At 41.1% G+C, this 16,585-nt stretch overlaps 1 protein-coding gene across 2 annotated transcripts in view; it reads right to left on the reverse strand.

The window, feature by feature from the left end:
* The window catches only part of DGKQ (diacylglycerol kinase theta), a 110,523-nt gene that overhangs the window by 28,096 nt on the left and 65,842 nt on the right, over positions 1-16,585 (reverse strand). For both annotated transcript variants that reach the window (XM_052776235.1, XM_052776236.1), the window contains exons 8-14: positions 11,169-11,269; positions 9,429-9,652; positions 8,502-8,592; positions 4,175-4,229; positions 2,945-3,006; positions 2,536-2,686; positions 1,628-1,666 (exon numbers count right to left, since the gene is read on the reverse strand). In XM_052776235.1, the coding sequence (XP_052632195.1) occupies positions 1,628-1,666; positions 2,536-2,686; positions 2,945-3,006; positions 4,175-4,229; positions 8,502-8,592; positions 9,429-9,652; positions 11,169-11,269 (723 nt within the window). The remainder of the gene's footprint in view (positions 1-1,627; positions 1,667-2,535; positions 2,687-2,944; positions 3,007-4,174; positions 4,230-8,501; positions 8,593-9,428; positions 9,653-11,168; positions 11,270-16,585) is intronic.

The raw sequence follows: 16,585 nt of genomic DNA on the forward strand, positions 1-16,585 counted from the left end.
GAAACCAGTATCATCATATCACAATGAAAGTTTACTCAGTTTACTCAGGACATTATTCAGTAAAAGTTACTCTGTAACACTTGTGGTTGTTGGTTATCAGTGAATTAGGCTGCGTTTTTTTTAAGCCTTCCTTCATACCCCCAAATGCACCGCAGATTTTTGTTAAGGCAAAGCAGTTTTAGGACAAGAAGAACTGCAGCCCAGAACTGATGTATATTTGAAGACTTCCTTTGGGCTTGAGAAATACGGCCTATTTCCATACTCTTCTTCAGAACTAACAGGCTGTTACCATCATGTAAAAATGACAAAGGTATCAGGTTTCATTTTGTATGTCACTATTAAAAATCCAGTAGTTCCATTCACTGACAATATCTCAGTAAGAATTATTACAAGCAAAGATCTGGTTTGAGAATCATTTAAGATGTTTATGTCGGGTTAGGTCCTGTATGGGGAAGTTGGGTAAGAAGGGAAGACAAAAAGGAAAAATAAAATAAAAGAAAATACTGACAAGTTAGTTTAAAGTAAGATACTTAGTGAGGAGGAAAACGGGGCAGGACAAGATCAAAGTGCATAACAGACAGCATATGAGATGTAAGCTGGTAACACAACCAAAAAAACCTGAGAGTCAGGAAGTTATCAGAAACATAAAAATACTCAGAAAGTAAAAAACCACAAAGAATAGTAAAAATCACATACAAGCAGAAACATCTAAAAAACATATGCAGGTAAATCTGGTCAAAGTAAGCTGTGACATGAGAAGAGTATCACAAAACCAACTATTCTCCATTGACAAATATAAAAAGAAGGCACATCTGAAAGCTTTATGGTTTTCCTTACAAAAAGTCAGTATTAACTAGCCATGTGGAGACAGCAAATACACAAAGGAAGCACCCATCAGTCTTCAAAACCATACTACAGAAAGATTCATTTAGTGGTCACATGAAAGTTAAGCCTGCCAAAGAATGTGAAACATCTTGGATATGGACACCTTAACATACAAAAGACAAATTCCACACTTCAAAGTTTTACCAAACGCAGATCTCCCTCTGACCACTGCACTACAGCTGCACAGAGCCACTGCTGCTCCGGCTCTCAGAAGCCTCACAGCTTCTCCAACCTTGCTGAAACAAAATTTGCACAGCAAAACCAAAGCAACAGCTCAAAGGATGAATGCAGAGATGAGTGTACTGATTTTCTTCAGACTTCCAGCCACTGAACCCCCACTTAACACCATGCTAGGAAACGGTAACTGTTAAACAATCCCATCAAGTTCAAAAGAAGTACCAAATTTTAGTATTTTGGAAGTCAAAATAAAGAGAGAGCACTTGAAGGGTTTTTAACAATTCAATGGTGTTAGACTATTCAGTTGAAGTGCAACTTCAAAATTTGTTTTTGTGATGAATTATTACCACTTTCTGGTACACGAGACATGAAGCCAACCTTTTAGGTTTTTTTTTTAATAAGGTAACACTAATCCACTGCTTTTCATAAATACAATGTGTTACATTTTATCTGAAGGGCTTTTTGCTTATGCAATAAGACTAACATACTCTGAGCTTAGAGCCTCTAGTATTAGGCTGCAGTTTTGAAAATGGACGTTTGCAAGGCTAAAAATCTTAATGCTTACCTTGTGCTTGATAAACATGACTCACAGATACTACGTTTGCTGCAAAAGGTAAAAATATAAACACATAAAACCTTGGGTACATTTAGAGTAAATATTTAAAATAGTTTTAGAAGTTACATAAATATAATATAAATAAATATTAAAAGTTATACAAATACAGGAAGAATCTCCAGCTAACACTTTCCCTCCCCTAAGTTTACTTTGCAAGTTAGAAAAGCTAAACTGATTTTTGTAAAAGGTGACTATGAATTCTTTCTGGCATTTAAAGTTTAATTCCTCTTAAAGTTACATAAAAGATTAGGAAAAATGCTTCGTTTCCTGAAACAAAAAGCATGACGCATTCCTGACGCTGTTTATAGAACAAGTTGGTTGAAAGAGTATTATGAAAAATCAATCATACTTCTTTGAAAAAGAAAAATAAATTCTTTTCACTGACTGCTTGTGCATGCGTGCATATGTGTGTGCATGCACTGCTCATACTTCTCCATGACCAGGCACAGAGCTCATGAACAACGTGGAGGACAGCCCATGAAAAACCGTCAGAGGTTAATAAAGGCGAGGAACATTCGTGCACAGGGAATTAAACTGCACTGCCATAATTTGAATGGTGTAAGCTAGGTACGGTTCACTTCTAAAAAGTGATGCTTTTTCACTAAAAAAATGGCATGGTCACATAGAACTCATGTAATATAATAATAATTCTGTGAATAATGAGCTGTCACACCTCTCATGCAACCATGAACATGTTAAAATTAATAAAAAAGCCCCCTGTGAGAATACAAGGCAGACTGATTTTTCAAATAAGGTCAGAAAATGTTAAGAAAAAAAATAATAAAAAGGAGCAATATATGCTACTACATTTTATTCTGTATAAGTGAATATATCTCAAAATGCACTTGTTTACTTACATTTGATAGCTAATTCTTCCTTGAGAATATTTGTGTATTCTTCAGGGGAAAGCTGAGGTGGAAGGCCACCAACAAATAAACTTACTCGTACAATGGATTTACTATTTTCCACAATGTAAAATCTTGTTTGATTCATCTGACGTATTGAAGTCTACCAAAATAAAGAAAAATAAACTATGTGACATGTGGCAAAAAGATATCATGAAACCAAACCCCAAATAGTTCTGAACTTAGCAATCAAGTCCTCTACGGCTAGAGAATATCACAAACAGAAACAAACTTCAGTCCAAGCACTTAGCTTCTCTACAGATGAGCCAGCTGGGGGGGTAACTGATTACTTACTTTTTCTGTAAGAAAGAGGACTCCCTACTTGCTATAAAAAAGGATCATATTTCTTTTTCAGATTTACCTTTCTTATGTCCTTGAGTCTCTTAAGAATCAGTTCTTGATTGTCCAAGACCATGCGCTGAACTAAAGACAGAAAGAACATTAATCATGTTTGAAAGCACTGTAAGTTATTATCAGGCTCAATTAAACAAAAACAATACAAAAAAATTTAGGGAAAATTCACAACTGTGTGTACAACCAAAATTACATAAAGGACCACACAGATCTGAACTACTCATTATTCAACAGAAAAACCACTTAGGTGCTTTGAACAGTCTGATGTTCACAGCTCTTATACACCACCAACCTTTAAAAAAATAGGGAGAAACACCTTGAAGACACCCAACAGACAAGCAGTACTTTGGTAACAAGCTAAGTGTTTCACAGAAAACTTTAAAAGTACATTCCTTGGCACCTACAGTAATAAACAACTTCTGTATTTTATTAAAATATTAAAACAATTGTAACAACTTCCAGCTAAAGTGAGGTTGTAAATGATGCTTTAAAGCAGAGCACCAGAAATCAACCAAGACAAGACATTCACAAGGCTGCAATAACCTTATAAAACAACTTACTGGTAACACTCACAAACCAAGCAAAGTATCAGGCCAGTATTTGAACTACAAAGGTATTTACTTGGGTGTGGCCAGGGCACGATCAGACGACTTCTGTGGCTTTATTTATCTCTCCATGCAACCTTACAAATAATGAAGCACAAAGGGATGTGAACTTGGAGAACACCAGCTCAGCTCCTGCAGGATCACAAACCTCTTGAGCAATGCTAGGACTGTGTATTTCTATACTTCATAATGCAGTTGGACTGCAATTGGACTATCTCAGGACTCAAATTTGCTCTTGTTTGGGGGCAGTGTCAAGGTGAAAGAGAAGAGAAGGAAGGGAGCTACTTGAATGTCACAATTAATCTTTACTAAATAACTGCAGTTAAGAAAATTATGACAGTTAAAGGCAGCTCCCCAAAACAAGGCTCTTCGCCAAAGTGTCAATACCCACCAGAAACCACTAATAAACCCTTTATGTGGTGATGAAGAAAGAGAAGGGAACCATATTCCCACAGGACACACAAGACCGAAAAAACCAACATCACTTCTGATTGAGTATTTCAACACGATGGTGAAGTTTCACTTGTGAAGGCATTTATTGTAAAAAATTAATTGTGACTATGTTAAAAGCGGGGAAAAAAAGCTAGAAGATCAGTTACAGACGTGCATTCGGCCAATGCTCCTTCACTTACCTTGCTTACTGCCCATAAGCACTTCCACCAATTTGAAATTCTGGAGGCACTCCGTCTGCCAAAAGATGCAACATGTAAATGTAGTTTCTGAATGAAATATAATTTTGCCAGATGTTTAACATTAACATTATGTTATATGCTGCACACACACAGAACCACGATGTTCTTCCCCTAACCCATTCCTCCCGAGCCAGGCATAATCCTCATTTTACACACTCAGCCTCCCACATATGGCTTCAGGCTCCCATGCCCTTAACTACATCAGCATCCTTGCAGGCCCACGGTGAAAGGGCACCTCTAAAGCACAGTTAACTCTACCCCCCTTCAGTGACCAGCAGCTCAACAAGGATATTTCCAGAGCATCCTTCCAGAGAAAGCATGCAGGACTGGGAATGAGCCTGCTCTTTGAGAAGATGGCCCAGGAACCAGGCTTGGCAAAAGCAGGCCGACCGGTCCCCATCTCCTGGGGCACTCCCCCAGCACTGATGGAACGAAACCTTCTTCACATGTGCCACAGTCCCTCTTCCAAACTATACTGCCAAGGACCACCCAAGTCCCTTGCAGCTGATTGAGAAAAGCCAAGAGTTGAACTAGGATTACTGCAACCCTGGAAACATGCGACACTCAGGATTGAGGAAGTCTCTTAATTTTTGACCTTGATACGCAGAGGACAAATGATCTTGCTTTACATGTCATGAACAGGGGTGTTAAAAGCCTCAACTGCCTACATTTGGTTTGCCTGAAATTCAGTGAGAGCAACTTGGAGAGGATCTTCAGCAATGGCAAATTCTGGATATTAAAAAGATATATCCTGTATGTGCTTCTTCATACAGAAAAAGGAGAAAACCCTTTAAAAAACTATCAATATCAGAGAAATTGCAATTGAGCCATGGAATTAAGTCTCTTACAACCTAAAACTAGCTTCCCAAATACAGAGATGTGAAGATCTTTCCCAGACTACCCAACCACCCTGTTTGACAGTTGCTTTTTTCAGATGAGACAAGACTTCAGACAAGATTTTCCAAATTTTGTTAAAAGGTCCACAGCACTTGAGAAAAAGTACTGAAATCAAATCCTAGAACCATCCTATGGTGCAAAATGAGCTGCATGCACTACATGTACTTGTAGGTGTACACCTAGACAGATCTACAATTATCACCTGCTGCAGATAGCTAGCCACACACATATTCCTACCTACCCTGTAAATAACCACAAAAGGCAGTGGTTGCCCTCTGTGAGCACGGCTGTTCCCTGGAGCAGTGGAAGCATGCTGATCTGCTGGCGTGCTCACAAGCCCCAATTACTGAACAAACTATGCACACTATAGCTTCATGCCTCCACACCTGTGTGTTTGATTAAGACTGCCAGTGTCTTGGCACACTTGCAAATTCTAACATGTTTCCTAAAAGTCATGCTATCTTGGCACCAACTGTAAGACAGACAGGCAGACTGAAAAGCAATCTCTTCCAAGCAAAACATGTGTATCTACAAGATTACAAGATGTATCTAATAATTTCTAATGAGGTGGGCAGGAATGTAGATGGTAAAGAACGTGGGTGCCATTCAGCCTTGAGTTCTTGTAGTCCTTGGGGATTACAAAGATGCTGTTTGCCACTGTAGAGAGAAAATTCTTGTGGCCAAAGCTCAATTAGAGTTCAAGCTGGCCAGGACCATGAAGGACAACAAAAAGGGCTTTTTAAAATACATTAACAGCAAAAGAAGGATCAGGTCCATTACTTGATGAGGTCGGTCACCTCACAAATAGGGACACAGACAAAGCAGAGACGTTTAATGCCTTCTTCGTCTCTGTCTTCAACACCAACGATGGGCCCTGGGATCCTTGGAGCCCTGCGTTGGAAGACTGTGACTGGGGAGATGATAAACTCCCAGCCAACTCTGAACTTGTTTGAGACTTGCTGCTCCAGCTGGATGCACATAAGTCTATGGGGCCTGATGGGATTCATTCCAGGGTACTGAGAGAACTGACCGATGCCATCACGGGACTTCTCTCTATTATTTTTCAATGGTCTTGGGAGTCTGGAGAGGTCCCAGTTGACTGGAAGCTGGAAAATGTTGTCTCAGTTTTCAAGAAGGCTAAGATGGAAGACCTTGGTAATTACAGGCCTGTCAGTCCCACTTCAGTGCCTGGTAGAATTATGGAGAAGGTTGTTCTGGAAGTTATTGAAGAACTCTTGAGGGACAACATGGTCATTTGTCATAGCCAGCATGGGTCCAGGAGGGGAAAGTCCTGCCTAACTAACTTAATTTCATTTTATGACAAGGTCACCCATCTAGCTGACCAAGGGAAGCCAGTGGATGTGGTGGGTTTGGATTTTAGCAAAGCTTTTGATACCGTCTCTCACAGTATTCTTCTGGATAAACTGCCAAGTACACAGCCAGACAAGTCCAGAACACATTGGGTTAGCAACTGGCTGATGGGTCAGGTTCAAAGGGTTATAGTAAATGGAGTTACATCAGGCTGGAGGCCAGTCACCACTGGGGTTCCCCAGGGCTTGATTTTAGGGCCCATGCTCTTTAATGTTTTTATAAATGATCTGGATGCAGGAATTGAATGCACATTATGTAAGTTTGCTGATGATACTAAACTAGGAGGAGCTGTGGACTCCCTTGAGAGTTGAGAGGCCCTACAGAGAGATTTGGGTAGGCTGGAGAGCTGGGCAATCCCCAATCATATGAAATTTAACAAGAGCAAGCGCCAGGTTCTCTACCTGGGATGGGGTAATCCTGGTTATACATACAAACTGTGGAACGAGAGGCTGGAGAGCAGCTGTGCAGAAAGAGATCTGGGCATTTGGGTCGACAGCAAGCTGAATATGAGTTAACAGTGTGTCCTGGTAGCCAAAAGGGCCAAGTGTGTCCTGGACTGCATCAAGCACAGCATAGCTAGCTGGTCAAGGGAGGTGATTGTCCCACTCTACACTGCACTGGGATGGCCCCACCTCGAGTCCTGTGTGCAGTTTTGGGCGCCGCAATGTAAGGAGGACATCAAAGTATTAGAGTGTGTCCAGAGGAGGGCAACCAAGATGGTGAAAGGTCTCGGCGGCAAGACTTAGGAGAAGCAGCTGAGATCACTTGGTTTGTTCAGCTTGGAGAAGAGAAGGCTGAGGGGTGACCTCATCACAGTCTACAACTTCCTCAAGGGGGGTAGCGGAGGGAGAGGTGCTGATCTCCTCTCTCTGGTGACCAGCGACAGGACACGAGGAAATGGAATGAAGCTGCGTCAGGGGAAGTTCAGATCGGACATTAGGAAGAGGTTCTTCACTGAGAGGGTGGTCGATCACTGAAACGGGCTCCCCGGGGAAGTGGTCACAGCACCAAGCCTGTCAGAGTCCAAGGAGCATCTGGACAATGCTCTTAGTCATATGGTTTAGTTTTAGGTAGTCCTGCGAGGAGCAGGGAGTTGGACTTGATGATTCTTATGGGTCCCTTCCAACTTGAGACATTCTATGATTCTATGATTTCTTTTGCAGAGCAGTGCAAAGAAGTAGGAGACAAGCATGATCATCCTAACAGTGATTGTCAGTTTCCCGTTAAGGTAAGATTAGCAGTGTGGTCACATGCGAGTGTATTTTAAATATCTGTTGTGGTTTCAGCCCAGCTGGTAACAAAGGACCATGCAGCCGCTCGCTCACTCCTCCAGCCCCCCTCTGGTAGGATGGGGAGGAGAATCAGAAAGGAGAAAAGAAAAAAAAAAAGTGGAACCTCGAGGGTTGAGATAAGGACAATTTACTGGGACAACACAAAAAGAGAAGTTACAACAACAACAATGGTACTAATAAAAGAATATACAAAACGAGTGATGCACAGTGCAACTGCTCACCACCCGGAACCCGACGCTCGGCCACTTCCCCCACCAAAAGCCGAGTGAGAGAGAGCCCCCCCAGCCCGCTCCCCATTTATATACTGAGTATGATGTCACATAGTTCAGTCAGCTGTCCTGGCTGTGCCCCCTCCCAGGTTCCTCTGAAAACTAATTCTACCCCAGCTGAACCCAGGACAATATCTCAAGACATAAACAACCAGAAAAAATATACTGCATGCCAAGAATCATTGTGTTCATACAAGTAAATCTGCCTGACCCAGAAAGACTAATGGTAACTTCCAGTACAGAGCAACCAGGTCTACCATCAAGACTGCAGAAATTTTTGAGCATCATACCAGACACAAGAGATCATCTACCAAATATTAACAATATTTGCATTAACCATGAATGGACTGATTATAATTTTTCTAAGAGAAAAACATACACACCCTACTTCAGGGTCACTCTGGTGGTATATGGACGAGCTTATGACCTTTCATTTACCTGCCTTCCAAGTAATGGAAGCACTTCTTTGATCACAGTCTGCGTAGTACTATCCTTATTTACTCGTAGAGAAACATATGCCATTCCCACCCTAAAGACAAAAGGAATACTTATTTTAGGACAATCATTTGACCTATCCTGTGTGTACCTTTTTTACCCAAGTGGCAAATTTTCTACGAGGGTAGGCAGAAATTTGTATTAGTTGAAGAAAGTTGTTCACTGAGGCTCATGGCACATGCAGTATTAGCCCCACAGACAAGCAAAGATGTTCAACTCAAGGAACTGGTCACTACAATTGTAGCACTGCAAATTAGTTTCTTCCTATACACAGAATTACCTGCAAGTCTTTTGTAAAAAATGGCAACGTAGTTGCATTAGTAAAATGAACAAATGTTTAAATTATATCCCACTGCTCATAAGAAATGAATACATCACCAGCCAGTATTGTTTCCACTGCTAAATATGCTTAAAATGTATATTGTCTCAGTGGTAAATGGAACAGATTTTTTTTCTTTATTTTTTCCTCATATTCTCACATCAGAAGTTACACTGAATTCTTCCTACTTAATATTTCTTCCAAAAACCCATCAAGCTTTCAAGTGACATGTGTATGTCATCATTTGTTTACAGATGCAGTTAATGTAAAGTTGCATGTTCTTGGCCAAATGCACCATAATAGAACTGCACAAGTCACACAATATGTTCCATGCGCGTAAAGAAACCCACAAGCACATTTCCAGGCATGGAAATGAATACCATGTATATCACTCATTCAGAAAAATAAACAGAAGAATCCTGAAATACAGAAAAAACTACGTTCTCTGTTATACTTGTGCGACTTCAATAACTGAAACACATGAGGCTAGCCTACAGAGGACAAATGTAGCCAAGCAGGATAGCCTTGTGATAAAGGAGGAAAACACTCACTTCAGCCAGGCAGGATAAATTCTGATCACTTCCTCATCCTTTGGTTTGGCTCTGATGATCCAAGCTTCAGGAATGGATTCCCGGAATACCGAGCCCAAGTTGCTGTCCTCTGCAGCACTGTTCCTGTTGATAACATCATCAGACAGCAGTGTCTGCTGCGTAAAGGTCTGAAGCTCATACTCCTGCTGGTCATCATTTATGTAGTATGTCCTCAAAGCAGCCTCCTACAACACAGCAAGATAAATTAACCTTTTCCTGAAAAGACACCTTTAATACCTGTATAGCATAGACATTTATAAATACCTTACTTATGGAAGCAACCTTAAACGTGTGTTCTAAGTGTTTGCTATTTATCAATGGCAAAAAGCAAAACAAGAGCGAAGTTTTGAAAACCAATTTTAGTGGAAGACACAAGAAGAAAACTTGGGGATATCAATGGATTTGAACACAGCCCACAGTATTTTTGTCAAGTGATAGTAATTTTAAACTCCATAGATCAAATATAAAAATTCAGCACCAATAAAGCTACACTCACTGCATGCAAAATTTACTCCACAAGGAAAAGGGTAAATTACACTTGATTGTACCCAACTCTGCATATTCAATCTTCTTGCACTAAGGGGATGCTGACAATTAGTGAGCATTCTCAGCCACAAGGCTGCCCTGAACCCACACATCTGTGAAGAGGAAAGGTAAGGGCTATCCTTGGAAGATGCAAGCAGTCACAGGAATTTTACATCCATTACTGGCCCATGCCTGCAGCAACTCTGCTAAAACAGACACTGCAGTGAATACAGCCCAGTAAGTCACTTACAAGAACGGGCATTAATCTGCTCTGGTATTATAAGCAGCAGCCTGATAAAATATGGTTGAAAGGCAAGTAGCACTCCTAAATAAAAGTGTTTTCAGCACTGTACAAATTTTTCCTTGAAGATCTTTGACATGGTGAACACTACAAACCATTTTCAAAACTCCTGTTGATTTTGAGCACAATATCAAGATAAAAATCTTAATGAGCTGTAGGTTTAAATTCAAAATTCTGATGTAATAGATTCTCCAGATTCCTGTGCCAAGTTCTTTATGACTTTGAGTCCTCACAATGCTCAATTCTACTGTGCACCACCCCATAACCACTCTGGGCTTCATTTCTGCACAGCATGGGGTCTCTGCCCAGCCCAGTAAATTAAGATCTGTACAGAACATTTGATTTAGTACTGAGTCACCTTCCCACCCCAGATGGAGCACTGGAAAAGCTAGGGAGTGGCCACTACGTGACAGATAATTCATTAACTTTTACAGCCAAGGAGTGGAGGTAACCATGGCGTGCTTCAGTCTTCAAAGCTGATTAACTGAAGTGCAGTAGTGGTGGCTGTCCAGGATAAACATCAAACCACTAAATACTATAGAAAAGGAGCAAGATCTAAGGAGCTGATTATCCTGTATTGCTCATATCAGTAAAATCAGACTTCAGTGTCACATAGGGAAGGAGAATGACTGCTTAACATGTGATATGCTGTGGTCCCCATTATGCTACAGGTATGTAGGCCACCACTTCTTCAGATGCTCTAAAGTAAGAGCAGTACATGAAGAAGTCAAATTGCATTGTAATGTTATAGCCAATTTACAGATTTTGTTGTTGTTGAGTTACATTTGTAATACTGCTAGCTTTTGACTACTGTAATATACAATCATATGCCCCTTTATCACACCGGAATATTAACCTTGACCGGGTTATCTTACCACAACTTCTTCATTTTTTGCAATCCTTGGAACTGAAATCAGTCGAAATTGATTGCGTTTCACTGCATCATTCCCATCAAATATCTTTAATGTTTGTTTACCTGAATGAAAACAATTATCGTATTTCAATAACACACCCCTCAAATCATAAAGCTACCTGAATAGGAAGCATATAATGGAACTATTAAAAACCTTTTAACCCACTGAACTGTTTCTTCACCACAAGCTTTAAGGCTGAATCTTTTCATTTTTCTTTTGTTACTTTTCACTTGAAATGGGTACATTTGCGGAGTAAACTGGGAAGAGTATTTCAAGTAATCATAGTTTCATCCTGGCTTTTGATAGAACTGTTTATATATAACTATGCTGCTTATGTTATCCCTTCTTCATCCTCACCATTCAAGACTGGATTTATTATTGATCGGTTCAGCAACTTGAAAACCAAGACAGAGTGCCATCACCTTCAGAACAGCTCCCAAAGCACTGCCAGTTCTCAGAGCATCCTTCCAAAGAAAGTCCTTAAAATAGCTGGTTAACTGTACAGACAACAGGAGAAAATGCAGGAACAACAGAAAAACTAGAAGAAAGAAGGTACAGCAAATTAAGAACTACAATCTTTTGCTGTGTTTCATTTCACTAAAGCCTTATCAAATCCATGCCCAAGTCATGCAGCACAGGTTGTTGCACAGACATCTCTGAAAGGCTGAAGAGTTAAGGATTTCAGGTTCACCTTTCACAAAGATGAGTTAAGACTCAGTCTGGTACCGTCTACTGTATGACAAAGCTTTTCTCTTATTTAAGTGACTGTTTTAAAAGCAAGCTTGCAGGAGGCACCCATGGATGAACAAGGAGCTCCTGACTTAACTCCACCATTAAAAGCACGCGCGCAAGAGACAGAAGCAGAATTGGGTGAGGTGGAAGGAATATAGAGACACTGTCCAAACATGCAGGGATGGGCTTAGGAAAGCTGATTCTGGCAAGGGACATGAAGGGCAACAAGAAAGGTTTCTATAGGTACATCATCAGCAAAAGGATGACTAGGGAAAATGTGAGTCTGCCCTGTGAATGGGAATGGGGACCTGGTCTTAAAGGACATGGAGAAGGCAGAGGCACTGATTGCCACCTTTGCCTTGGTCTTTACTGGTAAGACCAACCATCAGCTCCTAAGACCAGTGGGAAAGTGCAGGGCAAGGAAAACTTACTCTCAGTGGGGGAGAATTAGGCTAGGGAGCATTTAAACAAACTGGACATGCACAAGTCCACAGGTCTGTCGCAATGCATCCATGGGCGCTGAGGGAGCTGGCTGATGTTGTTGCAAGACCACTCTCGATCATCTTGGAAAGGTCATGGTGGTTTGGGGGAGATTCCTGAGGACTGGAAGAAAGCAAGTACCACCCTTACCGTCAGGAAGGGTGGGAAGGAGGATCTGAGGAACCGCAGGCTGATCAGCCTGACCTCGATCTCTGGGAAGGTGATTGAGCAACTAGTCCTGGAAACCATTTCTAAACATATTAAGGAGTAATCAGCACAGACCTATCAAGGGAAATCATGCTTAACCATCATGGTCTGGGGTCTGACTAGCTGGAAAGCAGCTTGGCAGAGATACCCTGGGGATCCTGGTGGACACCAAGTTGACCATAAGCCAGAAACATGCCCTTACACCAAAGATGGCCAACAGCATCCTGGACTGCATTAGTAATAGCATTGACAGCACGTTGACAAAGATGATTATTTCCCTCTACCCAGCCTTGCTGAGACCTCATCACGAGACCTGTGCCCAGTTCTGGGCTCTTCAGTACAAGACAGATGTGGATGTACTGGACCAAATGCAGGGAGGGCCCATGAAGATGGTGATGGGACTGGAGCATCTCCCATATGAGGAGAGGCTGAGAGAACTGGCAGTGTTCATGCTGGAGAATGAAGGATTGGGGCAGGAGGGAGGGGTGTGTCTTAATCCATGCATATAAGTAATTAGTGGGAGAATGTAAAGGTGAACAGACAAGAGGCAATGGGCACAAACTGAAACACAAGAAATTACATTTAAAGCCAAGAAAAAAACTCCTCTACTGTGAGACTGGAACAGGTTGTCCTGAGAGGGTTGTGAAGTCTCTATCCTCGGAGATATTAAAAACTCAACTGGACACAACCCCCCAAAACCTGCTCTGATTGACCCTGTTTGAGCAGGGTGTTGGCCTAGATAATCTCCATACTGCCTCCAACTTCAGCTACGCTGTTACTCTGTGAAGGAAAGCCTGTACAAGGGATGCTTGTACAAAGAAAGAGACAAACAGAATAAATAAGATCATAGCATCATAGAATAGTTGGGGTTGGAAGGGATCTTTAAAGATCAGCTAGTCCAAACACCCTGCCATGGACACCTTCTACTAGACCAGGTTTCTCCAAGCCCCATCCAACCTGACCTTGAACACTTCCAAGGATGGTGCATCCACAACTTCTCCGGGCAACCTATTCCAGTGTCTCACCACTCTCTTCGTAAAACATTTCTTTCTTAAGTCCAGTCCTAATCTACCATCTTCCAGTTTAAAACAGTGCTCCCTGTCCTGTCACTACAGGCATTAGTAAAGAGTCTCTCTACATCTTTCTTATATGTCCCCTTTAAGTGTTGAATGGCTGCAATAAGGTCTCTCTGGAGTCTTCTATTCTCCAGGCTGAATAACGCCAACTCTCTCAACCTTTCTTCATAGGAGAGGTGTTCCATCCCTCTGACCATTTTTGTGTCTCTCCTCTGGACCTGCTCCAACAGGTCCATGTCTTGTACTGGGGACCCCAGAGCTGGACACAGTACTCCAGGTGGGGTCTCACCAGAGCAGAGCAGAGGGGCAGAATCACCTCCCTCAACCTGCTGGCCACCTTTCTTTTTATGCAGCCCAGGATACGGTTGGCTTTCTGGGCTGCAAGTGCACATTGCCAGCTCAAGTCCAATTTTTCATCCAGCAGTACTCCCAAGTCCTTATCCTCAGGGCTGCTCTCAATCCCTTCATCCTCCAGCCTGGGTTGATACTGGGGATTACTCTGACCCAAGTGCAGGACCTTGCACTTGGCCTTGTTGAACTTCATGAGGTTTGCATGGGCTCACTCCTTAATCCTGTCAAGGCCCCTCTGGATGGCATTCCTTCCGTCTAATGAACTTACTGAGGGTTCACTCAATCGCACTATCTGTCATTGATGAAGATAATAAATAGCACGGGTCCCAGTACGGACCCTTGAGGGACACCACTTGTTACGGGTTTCCACTTGGACATTGATGGAAAGCACCAAGGGTTTAAGCAGGAGGCAAAAGAAATAAAATCCTAAATTGAAGAAGCAAAAATTACTGCCTTTCTAAATGGTACCTACAACATGACAGATCTTTGGGCTTCTGGCTTTGCAGGTTTACTTCTGGCTCCTGTCAAGAAGAATGAACTTTGGAAGCACAGCTCTAATTTCTTCTTTCCTGTATGACTATTCCTCAAGTACTCTTCTGAGAGTAGTTATCTGAAACCTTTTACAACACGTGTTTAAGAAAAAATAATCACACAATTTTCACATGTAATGTACACTCTTCATAGCAATGGAAAGTGAGTTATTCTACTGGAGAAGCAAGCTTAGGATATATGATATGATACATCAGGACTTTTCAAGTTGTTTTTTTTTTTTTTATATGAAAAGTAGTATTACCAGGCTTTTCAGTTTTCCAGTTATGAACTTAGTGGTTGTGTCTGTTGTCAATCTTTTTTTTTTAGTCACAATATAAGAACATTTAAATATCATCACTTCTGAAGTATCTTTGAAACTCTATTGCCATTGCATTGAGACTATAGCACACGTCAGAAAGTGATCCATCCACTCCTTTAAAACCTGCTGGATTAATGTCAGAAAAAGTGAAATTCTTTTAGAAACAGATTTCTGTCACTGATCTCCATAGTGACTTTAACATCGACAAATTTTAACCAAAAGACATACTGTGTCCTGGGTGACCTTTAGGGCTAACACAACTTGAGAAAACACAGCAAACGCTGGTTACTGACAGCACAGCCAATGTTCTGAGTATGAACTTTCATAACATTATCAAAATCCCTACTGTTTTCTCTAGCAACCCAGAGTAGACAACCATCTGAGAATAAAAACATTCAACCAAGTTTTAGAACTTGTTTTCATTCAAACTGCCTTTGTAGTCTGCTCTTGCTAGATACTAGCTGGCCTGAGAGAATCCCTAGCAATTTTAACTGGAGATTTTTTTTATGAGCTCCACTTCTTAAGACCAGCCAAAGGTTGCAAAAAGTTGGGTTGACTCTTAAAATAAGCTGGTTTGCAAGGAGGAGTTTAGATCTACAGACCAGTAGTAATGTCCTAAGCTCAAGTACATTCCTTAGCTAAATACACAGTATGCTCAGTCCTGCTTTCCCGAAGGTAATCTGGTTATCTGTCACACAAAACAAGCTCAATTTATCAGCGAAAAATCATATTCAGCTTTGTCACTGTCCTCCTCACAGGGCTCACTTTTACCACAACCTGATGAAAGATGGCTTTCTTGCACATGAACTTCTGGGGACACATTAACAAAAGAAGAAACAGCTACTTATTTGACCAGAACTAGTCATCCAGAAAAACACTTCCCAACTAATTCAAGTGTACATCCACAACATGAAAGTTAAGGAGTGTCTTATGCCAGTCTGGTTTGTTTAACCAGCCTTGGGAGGAAGCTCAACTATAATCACTTTTAAAGTTAGGTAAAGCTTTTTCTCCCTCCTGTTCCAATTTTTGAACAATAGAAAATGATCCAATTATAGAAGTGAAGTCTATATATCACTACTAAGTATAAAAAAAATCTTTTTTGCAAGATGCACATATGCAACAGATGCACATAACAGATTTTGATATTTAAAGGAGTTACTGCCTGTTTTATAATATTGACACTTAACTGCCGAACGTCTTTTATCTTTTCTTGTTGGATCAGATTAGACAGTATCAGAACTTTCTCCTGAAAAACACATTACTTTTTTTCTTATCATGGGATACTGAATTGAAAAAAACCCTGTTCTTCATGCTTATGCTTTTCAAGAGGAAAACAACTACAAAAAGGTCAACTCCAGGCATAATTTACCAAACCATGGAATCTGATTTCGGAGGCTAAGATACCAACTTGTCCTGGGAAAAGGACAAACAGCATTTGATGAGTCCAAAGTTCATGCCTTTTGAGTTCCAAATCCCCACAGCCAGGACATAGCTTCTGAAAAGACTTAGGTGCAGCTTGTGGCAGAGATAGGAAAATTATGTAGTCCTGAATATTTCTGCCACTGAAGAAAGCTAGAGGCCTACACCAAACATATTGGTGGAATTTACTCTTATAAGACTAAATTCTAGCAACACCGCTTACCAAGAACCATTCTTCCCAGTAAAAGTTGTGCTATCCATAT

This window comes from Harpia harpyja, chromosome Z, assembly GCF_026419915.1.
Source record: "Harpia harpyja isolate bHarHar1 chromosome Z, bHarHar1 primary haplotype, whole genome shotgun sequence".
NCBI lineage: Eukaryota > Metazoa > Chordata > Aves > Accipitriformes > Accipitridae > Harpia > Harpia harpyja.